The sequence below is a fragment of the Trachurus japonicus genome, chromosome 9 (genome assembly GCF_045865225.1).
Source record: "Trachurus japonicus isolate A0001 chromosome 9, Traja_1.0".
NCBI classification, from domain to species: Eukaryota; Metazoa; Chordata; class Actinopteri; order Carangiformes; family Carangidae; genus Trachurus; species Trachurus japonicus.
The window spans coordinates 30,075,800-30,093,157 of NC_140915.1; the positions used below are offsets into that span (position 1 = coordinate 30,075,800).

A 17,358-nucleotide genomic window follows, 5' to 3' on the forward strand; every position below is an offset into this window, starting at 1 on the left:
TTTGCCCCCGAGTCCGAGTCCGAGTCATTTGATTTTGAGTATCTGCCGATACCGAGTCCCGATCCGATACTTTGGCAATGCAGTAAAGTTTTTAATGTAGATCAACTGTATCATCCCACTATTTTTCTGTTCTTTGTGCTCTACTAGGGATGTAACAATATCACAATCTCACAATAATACTCTACCTCAATAACAAGCCCATGACATTTATTGCAGTATTGTAAGACATGCCATGATATCAAACTCTCAATGTATATTAGCACAGTAGCTCCACAGTATAATATTAATGCCGTTATCCATAAGTCAACAACAAGAACATTTGGTCAAAAATAAAATAGCTTATCATGTCTTTCTCAATCACCAGCCTCTCTCCCCTGATCCCACCCTCTCCTGCCTGTCTGCCCCCCCCCCCCCTCCCTCACTCACTCCGCTCCTTCTCCCTCCCTCCCTCCCTCCCTCACCCAGCTCACCTTGCTCCTTCTCCCTCTCTAACTTTAAATAAATACCTGGTTCTGTATCTGCCATCACGCAACACAACGGTAGTTTTTTATTCAACAGTATGAGAAGTTTAACAATGTCCGCGACATCTGCGCGGTCGGTCCGTGTGTCGGTCTCACGTGCGTTACGTCGGACTCGCTCTCAGTAGAAGCTGTAGTGACTGTTGTTGCTGCAGGTGTGTGTAGCGCTCAAACATCAACAACAAGCTGCTTGGAAACAACGCAGCCACACACACACAAACAAACAGTGAGCTGACACAGTGACACGATCGTCTCTCACACTCTCGCAAGCGCCGTCATTTCATATCGTTACTTGTCCGCGACAACGCAGCCACACACACACACCGTGGAGCTGTGCGCCACAGACCATGCACAAAACATAAGCACGCTGCACCGAATGCGCGTCGCTTTGGGTAATGAGCGCACATGACAAACGTCTACAGTAAAAGTAATACATCTGAACGCCCCCCATGCGGCCCGTCTTCGCTTTAGACAGATAGGAAAACTCTGACATGTAGATATGTAATATATCCGATTCCTGATCGGGATGTAACGTCCGATTCCGATCGAGTCTGAAACCACGTGATCGACCCCGATTTCCGATCACGTGATCGGATCGGGACATCCCTAATTGTGAGATTATTAAAATTAATGCTTTGCCTCATGATCATGTGTGAGGGAACCGATGTTTGTGTTAAGTTGCCGCTGTAGTGAAATTTGGCACGTGAGCTGTGTGCGCTGCTCGCTGGTTCAGGGGTTAACGTTGCCGGACAGAGCGAGAGGGACAGAGTTAACTGTAATCTATCTCACGACAAAGAGCTATTCATAAGAGGGTTAAACTGATTAGGGAGACAGGAGGATTGAAGAGAGAAATTTGGGGGAGTGGGAGGGGTGAGCTGTCAGAGGCAGGGGGCCGGTCCCAGACTTATGATTGTATTCAAATCAAAACACATCCCACAATGCACCTCTCCCCGGCTCTCTTATGCACATACTGATGGACAAAGAAAAGCAGCGCTGATGCTTCTCCAAACAGAATAATCTGTCTTCCTCCATAGTTCCCCCTGCGATTGTATCTCATATAATTTACAATACCCCAAGTATTACTATGTCAGGAGATACCAGTGGGAACCCTCAATGCAAAGATCACATGTTGGTTCCGGGTCTAGTCTGCAGCCGTTCTAGCCGATTAAAACTAAGATTACAATATAACACAACCACATGAAAACTACATGAGTTTTATATCACACTACATGAGTTTTATATCACACTACATGAGTTTTATATCACAGATGTAACTCAGAATGAAGAAAAATGATGTGGGTAAAAGGTTTGTGGCATGAACTGTCCTCAGCTCAGTTGCACTGCAGTGGTTTCACTTGCAGAGAAGCCACATCAAAAAAGAAAAGGAGATCAGAAACCGTGAGACAAGCCCAACTGGCCAGTGGCTCGGCTCTGAAAGCTGAGTTATTCCTAACCTGCCACCCACTGGGCGAAAACCTGACCCTCGCCGAAACGAAGAGGGTACGTCTCAGAGGTTCACACTGCACCGATAGATTAGCGTTTCCATTTTTTACCCTTGGCTGCACTGCAGCTTGACCTGTTGGAAACAAGGGCTCATTTTAAGGTAGACTGGAGCTGTCATGTGATAGCTGCTGGAGGAAAAACAATGAGGAGTACGAGGCGGTGGAGGAGGGTGGACACGAGAAATAGGCAGCGGCTATTGTTTCAGCCTCTCTGTAGAGTCTTATGATGTTTCTCTCTCGAGAACTCCTCGTAAACATTGTGCTAATGTAGCACCAAGGGGAGTGATGAATGTGTCTGCTGGGGAGTTGCGGAGCACTGAGGTCAGAAAGGTCAACCTCTCATTGGCTGTCAGTGGATTATCGATGCACACAATTTGAGTAACCCCTCTGTAACCTCTTGTTCAAATCCTCTTTGATTGAAGAACAGGGTGAGTTTTTACTGATATGGTCGATCATTTTTCAAATTATTCCAGTGAATTTCCATTGTATCTGTGCATCACGCCATATGAGAGAAAAGCGTCCCTTTTTTGTGAACAATCTTGGGGAAGAACACCTGCCTAGAACCATTTAATATCCCATTTCAAGTCCAAGGATGCAACATTCAAATTTAAATAAAGCAACATTTGTCACACAGCGTCGGCCTTTTGTCCGTCCACAGGCTGAAGGGAAAACAATGTCCTCTCTCTTTCTGCCTCTCACCCATTTCTCTCTCCCTTCACTTCCTCATGTGCCGTGGATCTGACATGAGGCTTGTTTTTCAACCTAAACATGTTTTTTCCTCCGACTTTAATTTCTCAAATCTCTGACAGGAGAAACCCACCCTTCCCCCCCTATGAGGGATCCGCCCATGCCATGTTTGGCCGCACCGTGTTTCTAAAGCAACTGAATTCAAATCTAAACCTACAGCCCGGGCTTTTCTTGGTCTCATCACTATGGTAACCTGGGAGAATGAGGATTGGTGTGTGTGGGGGGGTGGGCTGCCGTCTCTTTGTAGTGATGGACAAGAGGGAGGCTACGGGAAAGGGTTAAGTGTTCGACAGCCAAACCAAAATTCCCCTGTAGAGACTCAGGGGGCAGGGCACCCTCCAAATTTTGAAAATCAACATGTACACACACACCCACGTGCTTCCGAACCCACGAGACCTGTGCTCACGGTCCGTCAGTGGGATTTTCACCGGCTGCATTTCACTCGTGCTACAGAATATGACAAGAGGTGCTATTAGCCACCGTGATCTCCGAGTATCCCATAATATTTAGCCACATGAGGATTAAGTCTGTGCTAAAGAGGGTTTGTGTGATTTTTCACGTGAAAGTGTTTTTCCTTTTAGTCTGCGGTGGGCAGTGAACTCCTGTCTGGTTGGAGGAGGCTGCAGCTCAGGGGAATGGGCAGCTCGGGGAGGATCCCTCACAGGGAGATAAGAGGAAAATGCCTAAAGTGATCCCCATACCTGTTATCATCTGTCTGCACATTTCCTCTCTCCGAGCCTCACCCGCTTGTTTGAACGATGCTGACCTGGAATAAAAGGCACTCATTTTACGGAGGCTCTAAGTGAGCGCCGCCCATCAAACGCTGGCCTGTCTTTTAGGAGGTCAGTCAATCATTAAACCTAACTATTAAGCACAGCAACAGCCCCACTCAGGAATGCAGGTTTAATTGTTAGCTATTGATGTCTGTCTTTACTTGTGTGTTTCACCTTGTCTTGAGGCAGAGAGTTCAATGGATTTCATAGCTCTCAGACTCTACTTCAGACACTGCTGTCTGAAGGGAGACGAGTGTGAATAGTGAAGATATTCTTGTGATATTGTTGCTTCAAGGTTGGAGAGATTTATAATAAACATGTTATCGATTCTGCAAGAGATAATAGTTGTGCTTCAGCTAGACATGAAATGAAGAAGACATTTTTTCTTTTTGAAGTGCTTTATTTTTCCAAAACTTTTCACTAAGAATTGTATCTTAACAGCCGTGTCCGGTATCATTTAGGCAAGAGGTTGGCAACAAGCAGGACTGACAGGATGCCAGAAACTTCTCTGTTTACTTTCAAACTGCTTCTGCCAGGGCCGGGTATGAGCAACGTGTGTGTTTCCCTCCCGCACGCATCTTCCTGTCGTTTAAAGCGCTGAGATTGAAGTGGGGAAAAAAGAGTTCATTGAGAGGCAGAATAAAAGGAGGGGGGTTGGTGGTGGGTGGGGAAGGGTAACTTCAGTACCCTGAAAACCAGGCTGCAGTCACCAGGCAACCGACAGATCAAGTTTCAAAGCCTGACAAGGAGTTGTAAGAAGTATGGAGAGGGGAGGGAGGAGGAGGGAGGGAGGGGTGTAAGGTGTGTGATGGGGAAACGTGTGTGTGTTTGTGCATGGATCCATGTGCGTGTTCACATGTTGGTTCAGAGGTTGTATCCGCCGTGCATCACAGTGTTTATGTCTGCCCAGCGTCTCACATTGATAAACAAAAACAGGTGACTCATTTCGTTATGTAACTGTAGTAGAGAACACACTTCTTCTGTGTTGTGATCTAATAAAGCTGCACACAGGAATCCCAGGCATGCTCATTTTAGCTGTCCACTCCACCCAAACCCCAAATGACAGGACACATCTTGATCTGTAATCTTGCATATCATTACAATCATAACGTCAGTGATTCATGTGTTTGCACTCCAACTGACTTCTCATCCTCCGAGCTGCAGACTTATTTTGGCTGCCACCTCTCCTCCACTCTCTTCATCATGTGGTTCGTTATTGGTTACAATCATTAGAGCTGCAGCTGATGTGTTGACTTGTGTCTGCTAGCATAAAGTCTATGACTTTGACTGTGGCCTTTGTGACACTGGATGCCTCTGTCCTCTGCAGGGTAAGCCCTCGTCCTGCATGTGCTGACTCTGCCTGTCTGGCTGTGTGTGGCTGTGCACTGACCCCCTCTCTCTCTGTCTCTCGCCCTTTCCTCTTTGCCCTCCCACCCTCAACCCCCTCTCTCACAGGCCGAGTGTCTCTGACCCGAGGTGCCTCTCTGGTGGTGGAGCGTCTGACCCTGGAGGATGAGGGCTGGTTCGAATGCCGTATCTTGCTCCTGGACAGCAAGACAGATGACTTTCGCAACGGCACATGGACCTTCCTCTCCATCACAGGTGCAGCCCTGCAGGGTTTTGGGGACACGGGAGCAGCGCCTTTCGTTACTCATCACTAGCGCTGTCCCTGTTTAGAACAGCCACAGCATGGCGCCTGGCTGGGACCCTGACGTGCCCTGGCAAGCAGAATATCCTGAGTGTCGCTGCAGTGTATGAGGAGGATCTGTGTGCTCAGTGCACACGCAGATCAAGTCTTGTCTTTGTCTGTGCCCAGCCCGCTGGGAGCTGATGTCAGTGTAGGAGTCGGTTTTAGGAATAACAGGAAGAGCACAATGTATGTACTGCTTGTGTGGGAGAGAGATTAAGGGTAAAGGCTCAAATTTAAACCTACTCAACTAAACCTACTTTTCACTTACATATACAGTGGTCATGCATAGTAGAGTTAGAGGGCGAAAAGTAGGGTTTTTATATAATTTCATATAATTGGACCTAAGTGCAGATGTGCACTGGATGCCTTTCAATATGCTCAGTGATCCCAAATCCAGACTTAACAAAATTTTTTATACATACACATATTTTATTCAAAGCCCGCTCCAATTTAGTAGTCACATATAATTCTATCTTGTATGATTTCCCTGGAAAACACCTACACCAGTAGTGTTGGGTGTGTTCTGCTCTCCTTAACTCAGTCAAGATGTACTTCAAAATATTATGTTTACCAATTCCTATAATGTCAATGTGATTTTCTGAGGATTGGCGGTACCTCAGCCTTTGTTCTACATTTACATTAATGATACTCAAATCAATACCATATCTGGAAACATGAACAGTGTTTCTTTCCAAAAGAACTCGGTTGCTTTTGAAGATACGTAAGGTTTCTTGTAGACAGTTTCAATGAGAACACTGTATTCTTGTGTACAACAACATGGCATATTCATTGCCTAATGTGTGGATATGCAACAGTTAAATGTTAACTTCCACATGAAGAGCTCAAAGTCAAGTTAGTGCTAGGATTGTCTTCTTTGGCCCGTATTAATGTATAAATAAAATAATTACTCCATCTGTGCTCTTTGTTCTAGCTCCACCTGTATTCATCAAGAAACCACCAACTTTTGTGGAGGTTCTTCTGGGAGACTCACTGACTCTCAGCTGTGGAGCCCATGGCAACCCTCGACCAACTGTTGTTTGGCATAAAGATGAGAGTCCCATCGAGAAACATGAAAAAATAAAAGTGAGGATGATTAACAGATGGCATGTGCACTATTTTAAATAAATACTTTGCAATTAGCATTTTTGTTTGGAGCAGCTGCTTCAATGTGTCTTTGAAGAAAACTGCCTTGTAGAGCGGCTCACTCTTTAATCTTCTCCGTTTTAGGTGCTGAATGGTACCTTGTCTTTGGCCTCTGTCACAAGAAATATTTCAGGCGTGTACAAATGTCACGTGTCCAACACAGAGGGGAACCTGACCCATTCTATGCAGCTGCAGGTCAAAGGTCAGTGGTGAACTGTCAATCATCCGGGAGAGGCAGATCTCTGTTGTCTCATTTTCAAGCATGTGCTGTGATGAGCAGGTAACAAGACACAGCTTCATCACTGACTACATGTTTCTGAGGGGCAGTTCACTTCAGATACATGAAACTGTCATCCCATCCCTGTCCTGTTTAAAGGTGTTATGGTCTACAGGAGGCGTGTTGCTGAAATCCTGGTTGACAAGTTAGATGGTCGTAACATAGTCTGTACTGCCACCTACAGTGTAATGCCTATTCCTGCAAAGATGAAAGACTTCAGGCCTCTGAAACCTGACTCATCACAGATCTTTCTACTAATCCTGATCATAACCGACTATGTCACGGCAGATTAGCGTAACATTTACACCAGGATGCCTTATGATTTCCCCCACTTTGCCTATAGGTCCACCAATCATCATCATCTCCCCAGAGGACACCACCCTCAACATGTCCCAGGATGCAGTTCTGCAGTGCCAGGCCGATGCCTACCCTTCCAATCTCACCTATGAGTGGGTGAAACAAGGACAGAATGTTTACCATATTGAGTGAGTACAGGTCTTTGAAAGATCTATAAACAAAAGATATTTCATACATCTTTTTAATGTCAAATGTGAAACAAAGACACATCACAAGCATCTTCCACATTATGCACATTTACTGGAATATTATGAGCAATGTTTGAAAGAACCTTTTCTGAACAAGGTTTTAATGAGGTGAATACAGTAGATCAATCAGGTGTTTTTTTTTTCCAAAGCATGTTGCTAATGCAATCAATTCTAATTAGATTATTTATAAGACCATTATAGCGTGTGGTCATGCGCACCCTATAAACCTGAGATAAAGGAGCTTGCAGGTAAGATTAAGGTGACTTCTTCCTCTTCTTCTGAGGTTATGCTCTGATAAATAACCTTTGTAACAATCTTTATCCCAAAGAGGTTTTGTCAATGTCAATGTTAATCTGATGACTTTTTCAAATGCAGCATGTTTTACGTCTTTTGGCTTTAGGTCCCTTAAGTCCAGAGTGAAGGTTTTGGTGGATGGAACACTTCTTATCCCTAATCTCATCCCAGAAGATGCTGGCAACTACACCTGTATCCCAACTAATGGGATACTGACCCCACCCTCTGCCTCTGCTCACCTGAAAGTGAAACGTAAGGATGTGGTCTATCACAGTTGTACTGTCAGCAACCCTACTGGTCAGAGTTACTGAGATTTCCCAGGATGCTTTGGGTCTTGTGGTTAATTCTTTCTCCTTTGTCTTAGACCCTGCACGTGTAGGCCGAATGCCTAGGGAAACGTACTTGCCAGCAGGCATGGAGGGCGTCATTGTCTGTCCTGTCCAGGCTGATCCACCTGTGCTGTATGTCAACTGGACAAAAGATGGGAATGATTTAAACCTTGACAACGTATGTAGATAGGAAAAGAACAACATGACATCTCATGGAGTGTAAATTCTCACCATATTCACCTATTCACTGTAAATACTTTTTACGTTTTTTTCCCCAGTTCCCAGGTTGGATGGTGAACTCAGAGGGCTCCGTTTTCATAGCAACAGCTAATGACAATGCTGTCGGCATGTACACCTGCACTGCCTATAACAGTTATGGCACAATGGGCCGGTCTGAACCTACAAAAGTCATTCTGCAGGTAAGGTTGGGCTTCTTGGCTTTTTACCATGAGCACACACTCTTTCTGTACATGGATTGTGTACATAATGACGCTCCTTTCCCCCTTCAGGACCCACCAAAATTTCGAGTGCCTCCTCAGCCTGAATATCTCCAGGAGGTTGGCAGAAAGTTGATCATCCCTTGTGAAGCCATTGGAGACCCTCCTCCCAACACAACATGGAGCAAGGTACAGGAGGAGATCTTCAACTGTAGACCTGCTGCTGCGGAAACACTCCTTATTTATTCCCTGTTTAACTTGCTGTGGCTGTATTGTCTCGTAGATTGGCCCAACTCCTCGGTCTCCCTACATTGTGTTGGCAAATGGTTCCCTCCTGCTGCAGCCACTGAGCAAGGACCACCACGGGGGCTGGGAATGCCTGGCCACCAATCGCGTAGCTACTGTCAGTGCAGGCACTGTGATAATGGTGCTGGGTGAGTGAGCCAACCCTACTTCTGCATCACTGATATAATCTGAATGCATTTATGTTTTGTTGACAGATCAAACTTACAGAACAGTTTTTTCTGTTCCTTAGGCACCAGTCCTCATGCTGTGTCCTCAGTGTCTGTCATCACTGAGATGAACCAGGCCAACGTCTCCTGGGTGCCTGGCTTTGATGGTGGATACACCCAGAAGTTCACAGTGTGGTCAGTAAAACACACACTATTGTGCACTTCTCAGCTGCATCAACCCCAGCTATATTATTTTTCCCTAAATATTTGGTCGATTTGTTTTTTTCCAGGGTCAAGCAGGCGTCAAGGGGGAAACATGAATGGGCGTCTTTGCCTGTTCCCACATCGAAAACCTACCTGCTGGTGACCGGGCTACTTGCTGGTACAGGCTATCAGTTTAGTGTCCTACCTCAGAATAAACTTGGCTCTGGACCTTTCAGTGAAATTGTTTCTGTGCGAACACAAGGTTTGTGCAAGTGCACTCACGTTTCCTTCACTGTCTGTAATGCTGTTTAGCCTTTAGTATCAATCTGTATGACTTTATATTGGGTCTTCTTCTCAGCTGTCCCAACAGAGACACCTACAGCTGTCACCACTCTACCAGTCCTGGATCCTCCTGTTTTCCTGTCAGCCAACCGGACTGAACGAGGTGTTCTGCTCCAGTGGTCGCCTCCAGAAGATCCATCCTCTCCACTGACTGGCTATGTGCTACAGGCTCGACGAGATCGTGGCCAGTGGGTCATCCTCAGCAGCAACATCACTGCCAATCAAAGTGAACTACTTGTAGATGGACTGCTAAGGGTAATGATCAATTTATTTCTTATTTAGCCTCTGTACTTTGCAAAGTCCATTCAGTGCAGCCTTAATAGCATAAATAATGTTATATTAATGACATTATATTTCATAAAATCAAATCAAATGTTTAAATCACACCCATAGTCATTCAGTTTTTTCATTCGTAGGAGTTAATCAAACCCTGGGTCTTTCTCTCTCTTAGGACTCAAGTTATGATCTGAGGCTGATGTCTCGCAGCAACAAATTACTCAGTGAGCCCAGTGAGTCTGTCAATATATCCACCATAGGTAAGTAGCTTTGTACAAGAAACCGAGCATTACATGCATATTGAGTGGACATGAGTCTCAGCATATATGTATTGTTATATTGTATATTTAAAATATTACAGGTGTTTTTTTGCTGCAGCGCCTTTGACCACTATTTTTGATTCTGATCTGATTACAGGAATGGTAATTTACCCGCTGCGCCCAAGTTTCTTGGAGGTCATTCCTGAGCCCCTGCTGGCTGGTGTGTTAGGAGGAGTGTGCTTCCTGTTTGTGGCCATCATCCTCTCACTCGTGACAGCATGTTATATGAGTCAGAGGAGACAGCGTCGGCGCAGAAAGAGAAGACAAGGTAAAACATCAGAACACAGTGTACAGAAAATAAAATTGTTGTTTAAACCTTGTTCATGTGCTGAGTGTGTAAGTGCTGATTTCCATGTCCATATTCAATGCACTTTATCATGAGTAGACAATTTCAACCATGTACATTGTATGACATTTTATTTCTTCGTCTGTTCTTAGATCTGCCATCTGCCTTCCAGAAGAACTCATCTCCAGAGTAAGTGTCCTTACCAAAATACAGTGGTCGCCAAAATTATTACAACAGCTGACAGATCTGAAAATACCGCATACCACATGATTTCAGTTCATAATGTTCATTAAATATGCAGATGGTTGCTTTGAGCACAATCAGATAAAGTGAGTTTGACCGTTTTTATCCACTTTTAACTTTAATATTTGGTATCCCCAACAATTACATTACATTTCTCTGGCATGGTGTCAATATGTTTCCTGAGAACTTCAACACTAATGTTATCCGATGCCTTCTGCTACTCAAGCCAAAGGTTTTCCTTTGAATGTATAGTAGATCTGTCTAGTTTATTTTCCAACTTGCCCCTATTTGCTCAAAGGGATTGAGGTCTAGACTTTGTAAATAATTTGGCTTCTTCTGTGAAGGAACATGATTGTGTGACATTGACTGTGAAATAGGCCTAGCTTGTTTTTTGTAAGGAAAATTATCTAAATCTTCTTATGATGGCTCCATTCAATGGTTTATAGAGCATTATGATGATTAATGGCCAATTCAACAAAAACAACTGAAACCTCTTAAATATGCCAAGTGTTCTAATAATTTTGGCCACCACTACCTTGGCAAGTGCTGTAATTGGCTCTGTTTAAAAGAAAAAGTCTGAATTGTTTTTTATTCAGTGTATCATTGTCATTAGGATCTCTGCTGTCCTTGGTGTAGTATGAATGTGCAGAAACAACTTATCTTGTATCTTTAATCATGTCAGAATCTTAACGACTGATGTGTTTTTAAAGCTTTTTTTTCTCCTATCTTCGTCTTTCTCAGAGCTCGCTCGCCTCCTCGCAGCCCAGACAGTGTCCTAAAGCTGAAGCTTTGTCCACCAATCCCCTTCTTCCCCAACTCCTCATCGCAGTCGGATCGCTCCTCCTTTGAAAAAGGCAGCCGTGGGGAATACCACGACCAGCGGAAACAACTCTTGTCCAATTCTTCTCCACCACCTCATTACACCCTCTTTGAGAGTCACCTGGGCTCTCAGGCCCCCTCACCAACTGCTCTGGAGTCCATTTCCAGAGGGCCAGATGGACGCTTCATTGTCCAACCGCTGCCAGAAGGTTCCAGTCCCACCAATAACAAAAACTTGAAGAAGGACGTGCTGCAGTGTAACGGTGGGGCGAGCGGATCAGGGAGCAACCGGACGTCATTCCGGGACTCTCCAAAGTCAAGCATCTTGAGCTCAGAGAAAGATGACAGGAAGGATTCTCCACTCACTGTGGACATCCCAGAGCTGAGCAGGCCTCCTTCCTCTCCTGGCAGAGTACGAGCCATGGCTAGAAACTTCTCCCGTCATGGCTGCTTTTACTCAGACGATGAACAAGGCTCTGAGGCTCTGCTGGAAAGAGCCAGCTTCTATTCAGACAACAGTGAGAAGAAACCAAGCGATTCTCTTCGAAGAAGTTTGAGCAGGAGGACAAAGCTTCTGGACAGAGACAGACCTCATCATTCAGGTTACCAGCCTATGGAGAGTCATCTGACTAATGACAGCACCCTGGTCTCACAGCTAGACAGTGAGCTGGAGAGGGATAGCATTAACAAGTGTGTCCAACTGGCAAAGGAGAGGGAAGAAATGGAGAGAGAGCTGGAGAGCTATACAGCCGGTCAGAGAAGTCATGTTCGTGGAACAGATGAGCGACAGTCCAAGACGACAGAAAACCACCAGAGGGATGCACCTAAGTCAGAGGAAGAGCCAGTATGGAAGCCACAAGATGTTACTATCAGACAGAAACACCGACCCTCAGGGCAGACCAGTCGGGTATCTGATTACCGGAGGGCGTGCTACTTTGGGAACACCAGCAGTCCCATGGACCGGCTCCCTACATCTCGGATTCAGTGGGACATTAGTCCTGTTACCTCTCTCACCAGCCTTATTCCTGTACAGACACCCGGGGACACCGCGTCGCCCAGGTCACAGCGTCCTCGCACATGCAGGGGAACCTCAGAGGGCTCTCTCGGTCTTGATTCATCGCGGTCTCCGGTCACCCAGAACACCTCCCTCCCGATGCTCTCCCCTGACACCAGCTCAAGAAGCCCACCCGCTCTGTGTTTAGAAACTCCAAACAGAGCCAGGTCATTGAGTCCCATGAGAGAGCCAGATCTCTGCAGGAAGTCCGTCACTGAGGATGGCTTACGGGAGATGACACAAGGCAGAGGTGTTGCCTCAAGATCCAGACATTCGTATGCAGGTACTCAGCCCTGGGATCCAGTTACAAGAAGTCCTTCAGCCGACAGTGACAGGCCCGGAAGCTCAGCTCGATATAATCATCCTGAGAGAACTACAGAGCGTACAGCTACGAGGGATCCCAGTCCCTCTAGTTATTCTACCTTACCCTATGAACATCATGACACGGGGGCAAAGGCCAAAGACAGAGCGACTCAGGGTCGGGATGACCGCTGCAGCTCAGGGTTTTACTCTGAGTTAGAGAGAGAAGGTGTCCGAACACGCTCCAGGAGGAGTGACAAATGTCTTTTCTCCGATAGTCCCAGCCCTATTACAACACTGACTCTTGTAGAAGAGGTTGAGAGTGACCAGTCCCAGTTTTCTGTGCCCAGAATGTCAGAGTCTTTCAAGGCCAAGCCCGCAACCCCATCTCCCAAAATGTCCCCACGGCAGACAAGTGCAATTCTTGAGTACTTGAGCCTTCCAGGTTTCATTGAAATGAGCGTGGATGAGCCTGTTGAGGAATCTGAAGTCACAGATGGTGCTGGACAAAGTTCAGAACTGAAGCCTGAAAAGTCTCCGGTGGCTAAGCCTGATGTGGTTCCTAAAAACTGGGAGGTTCATGTCCAAGAAAACCAGCAGGCAGGCTCAAACCAAAAGGAGGTTTGCTTTGATCAAACTCGTTCTGTGGGTGCTGCAGAGCCCAGCTTTGATGGTAGTAGAAGACAAGGCCATAAACGCTCCCGCCATGTAGAAGCTAGAGATTCTTCACTCAGAGTGAGATTTCCAGATGAACCGAGATCACCATCACCGGAACCAGAGAAAACTTGCAAGCAGCTCTATAATGAAAAAACGCTAATTCGAGGGGGAAGTAGAGGCGCAGACAGACCTGAATCCAGATTTGGATCCAGGTCAGCTCACACCTTGTTCAGTGCAGCTAAAGGCATGGCAGATATAGTGTCAAAACACTCCCAAAGTTTTGTAGGCTCCAGTGAGTCTGTCTCAGAGCAATCTCAAAGACAACCTTCTCAGGGCAGCAGGACAAATAACATTGCGTCCCGAATATGTCAAGCCCCTGTGCCATTTCTAAAGAAATCCTTAAGTATAGGCCCGTGTAGGACGCTCTCTGGCATGGGACAGCCTCGTCCTTTCCTAAAGAAATCCATCAGTTTAGGCTCACAGAGGTGGGAGCACTTTGAGAGCCCAAGGGCATATATTTCAGAGAGGTGTTACTGGGACGAGTTCCCAAACCAAGATGTCAGAGTGAAGTCGTACAGTTTGGGCCGCACTCCATCTTCCTACCCCAGGCCCGGCCCCTCCTGGAGGGAGTATGTCCCATTCAGACGCCCCAGCATGGGGAGTTTAGAGAGGCCTCATCATGTACAAAGACCTTTAGCTAGTCCTTCCTACCTCACTCCTTCTATGTACCCACCCAGACAAACCACAGTCTCCCCGATCCTAGAACCCTCCGATCCACGACGGCAAGCCACTGTTTTCCCCGAGTCGTCCAGGTGGTCTCCCTCCTATCACGAAACAGTGAGATCTGCCCAACATAAATACATGCCCATGCCCTCCTCCATCCCTGTGCCCCAGTACCAACACTGGCCAGGTTCCCGAGGGGAAAGCATGAGACCCGTGGACCCCAGGAGGGGCCCCCCGAGGTCCTACCTGCCCAGGGGCATCAGCTGGCCCTCCCCTTATTATGCGCCTTTCCCACCTCGGGAGGGAGACGGTTACAGACAACCAGACAGGATGATGGGGAGGGTAGGGGAGACTGAGATCCGCGAGGTCAGAGAGACCAGGGAGGGAGGGAGGGCCAGTTATGCCAGTCAGAGCAGCGGGAGGGGCAGTGCCGGTCTCTTCCGACAATCCCTGTCCGTCACTCCCACCCTCCTCAGTTCCCCTGAAACCACAGAAGAGAACGAGCGGTACAGAGCTGAGACGGAGCTGCCAGAGCGGAGAAAGAAAAGGTGAAGAGCCCCCACACCTGGGCAGTAACAGCCAAGACACTGGAGTGTCTTCATGGCAGAGGAATTCATTTATGTTGCCAAAATAACTTTCATTTAATTGTTTTTGTCTCCTCTTTGTCCTGACTGTTACCTGACCACTTGTTTTGTGTATCTCATTAGAAGGAACACATCAGTAGATGAGAGTTATGAGTGGGACTCTGCTGATGCCTGTGTGGACTCGGAGGTCCTGGAAGCCATGAGGTTTGATCAGTCACACATGAGCTTGCGGAGAGGAAGGGTGGAGCTCAGGTGTGATCAAGCTCGTGGCCTCCAGGACCAGCACCAGAAAGGTAACAACCAGGGTTTTCTGCATGATGTTGCATGTGTTATTGTGAGTGTGATGCTCGATGTGATGGTGCTGTGTCCTCCTCTGCCGTTGTGTTGTGATTATTGTGAGTTTGCCCCATGACATGCCCATCCATGCATTTCCTCTCCCTCATGCCCTCCCCAGGCCCATCTCCCCCAGTCAGACCTCCAGTTTCCAACCCTCCTCGCTGCCAGTACGGCCGCTCCCTAAGTGAAGCGCGCTTCGATGCTCTCCGCCAAGAGTACCAACAGTACCGGCGGGCTCAGGAGTCCATCTGTTCCCATGAGCCCTGTCTCACCCCTGGCCATGATTCAGACTCTGACTCCAACTCGGCGCTGCTCTAGCAGTTTCACTCGGTCCGTTACTCTGCCTGCCCTTTCTTTCCTTTTTTCCACCTGTCACTGCTCACCTGCCTGCATCTTTTTATTTGCCTGATATTGTATCATCCTTGTGCAGTGAATTTGTGCATGCAATAACCTATGCTTCTCACTTTATAATTAATATGGTTGAAACTTGTCCTTATTAGGGCTCTTCTCTAATGCTGCTCTGCTCTCTGTCTTTCACAGGTTTATCAAATACAGACACCAAATAGCAGTTTTAAAGAACAGACGACAGCACTGTGGTCCTGGACACTGTCACACCTCACCAGAGCTTTGTTATGGGGAAGAACTCAGAGAAGTTTTTGTCCTCTGTTATGACAGACTAAAATTAAGCAATTTAAAGAGACTACAAATCCTCAGTTGTTATCAAATGACATGTTCATTCCACTGTGCTCTACATAATGAAGCTGAGAAGGGATTATTTATTTTTCTAAGAAGCTTGTTTGGGGGGTTTTAGTTTGTTCAAACTATGACAATCAGGTACACAGGGCCCCTTTGAGGAATGAAATGCTCACCTTTTTCTATGACTAAGTTTAAGAGACCTGCTTTATAAAAACAGCAGTATGCTTCTTGTACAGGCTGTATTTCAAGTTCATGTCTATTGCAAAGACTTCCCTTTACTGATAGAGGGATGCTGATGACAATGATGTAGGTCTCTTACCAACATAACATCTATTTACCTGTGTTACCAGTGCTCAGCATTTTCAGTGCTATCTCCCTCTTTCTGAATAAGACAGAAAGTACTGAAATGACAGTGTGTAAAGATCCCATGATTAGCCAACCTGACAATTGTCCAAAAGCTCTTATCAGTTCATGCTCCCTGACATTAACGCTGTAACTCCAAACCATTATTTTCTGTATTTAAGAGAAGAGTTTGTTGATTGTCATTGGGTTTTTCCTGCTTGTTCCCTGAAATCATTTCATGTTTCCCGTTCTCCTGTTTAGACTTTATTCTTGAATTCACTTACCATCAATCTCCTACTATCTGTTCAATATGTACAAATGTTCATATGTACCTTAACGTGAATGGACCCTGCTGGTGTATTGTATATTCTTCTTTGTCATCTCATCAGGTGAAAAAATGCTACTTTACTCCACCTCTGACTGAAACTGTCTAACTGTCCTCTGATTAAATCAGAGATGCTGTAAAACACAGGGGGAATACTTTTTGCCTTATATATTTTGTTGGGAGTAGATAACTTGATTGACACTGGATGGGATGAGCTGATGAGTTCATCAGTCAAAACTGATCAGAGGATTAAAAAATATTCAGCTTTTTCTTGATGTTAAGTTTTGCTCACATGATGAATATTTCTTTATATTTACTGAAGTGAGTTATATGCAACAATGTTTACAATTCACATCGCGCATGTGAACGCAACACTGTGAATATTTCATTGACTTCTGATTCTGTATTTGAATTACAAGTCTGTTATGAATTTTGTGCCCATTAACCTGTTTTTTTTGTTTGTTTTTTACTGAAAAATGACAAAGCTGTTTTTGTACATCACCTGACAAACAGAGATTTAACAAGTATCTTTGTAGCTGTACTTTGGACTGATTCAATATTTGTTTTAGATTTAATTATAACATGAAATTCTTCATATGGAGTGAGTATGCATTTCTGATGATGGGTTTGGAAGTTTTGTAAAAACTGAAAATTTTTATATCTTGCCACCTGCTTGTTTTTGTCATTTTTATATGTTTGTAATGAATAAATTGTTTTATTCCTAATGTACCAGACAGAAAGTGTTGTTTTTCTTTAGTTCTTCGAGGAACACAGTTTGTGACAGTGAACACATTTGCTCAATAACTTGATCATGTCAACTAGTTAATCTAATTTCCTGTGATCACCTGTACTCTTAATTTATTCCCCCGTTAATCCATCCTCTCCTTTTGGCTCAGTTGTCTCCAACCTCCCTCACGTTCCCTTCTTGTCTCATCCCTGCTTATCCCTCCTTCCCTCATCCTCTACTCTCTTATTGAAACCGGTGCAGACCTCCTGTTGCTTGCCTCTCCAGGCATCACTTAAGTTGATGTCAAACAACAACACCTCTCTTATCATTCAACTGTCAATCACACACAGATGTGATGCCGTCCTTTACAGTTAAACCATTGTGTCCATATTCAATGTACAGGGTTGTGTCATTATA

At 45.5% G+C, this 17,358-nt stretch overlaps 1 protein-coding gene across 4 annotated transcripts in view; it reads left to right on the forward strand.

The window, feature by feature from the left end:
- The window catches only part of igsf9b (immunoglobulin superfamily, member 9b), a 30,329-nt gene extending 13,386 nt beyond the window's left edge, over positions 1 to 16,943 (forward strand). For 3 of the 4 annotated variants that reach the window (XM_085787288.1, XM_085787287.1, XM_085787286.1), the window contains exons 4-22: positions 4,996 to 5,142; positions 6,162 to 6,313; positions 6,458 to 6,575; positions 6,994 to 7,135; positions 7,596 to 7,741; positions 7,854 to 7,996; positions 8,097 to 8,237; positions 8,328 to 8,444; positions 8,539 to 8,689; positions 8,791 to 8,902; positions 8,998 to 9,173; positions 9,270 to 9,508; positions 9,705 to 9,789; positions 9,947 to 10,117; positions 10,288 to 10,324; positions 11,120 to 14,479; positions 14,639 to 14,808; positions 14,970 to 15,181; positions 15,392 to 16,943. In XM_085787288.1, the coding sequence (XP_085643414.1) occupies positions 4,996 to 5,142; positions 6,162 to 6,313; positions 6,458 to 6,575; positions 6,994 to 7,135; positions 7,596 to 7,741; positions 7,854 to 7,996; positions 8,097 to 8,237; positions 8,328 to 8,444; positions 8,539 to 8,689; positions 8,791 to 8,902; positions 8,998 to 9,173; positions 9,270 to 9,508; positions 9,705 to 9,789; positions 9,947 to 10,117; positions 10,288 to 10,324; positions 11,120 to 14,479; positions 14,639 to 14,808; positions 14,970 to 15,169 (5,807 nt within the window). In that variant the 3' untranslated portion in view covers positions 15,170 to 15,181; positions 15,392 to 16,943. The remainder of the gene's footprint in view (positions 1 to 4,995; positions 5,143 to 6,161; positions 6,314 to 6,457; positions 6,576 to 6,993; positions 7,136 to 7,595; positions 7,742 to 7,853; positions 7,997 to 8,096; positions 8,238 to 8,327; positions 8,445 to 8,538; positions 8,690 to 8,790; positions 8,903 to 8,997; positions 9,174 to 9,269; positions 9,509 to 9,704; positions 9,790 to 9,946; positions 10,118 to 10,287; positions 10,325 to 11,119; positions 14,480 to 14,638; positions 14,809 to 14,969; positions 15,182 to 15,391) is intronic. The other variant, XM_085787290.1, reaches the window with a different exon arrangement.
- The last annotated feature ends 415 nt before the right edge of the window (positions 16,944 to 17,358 follow it).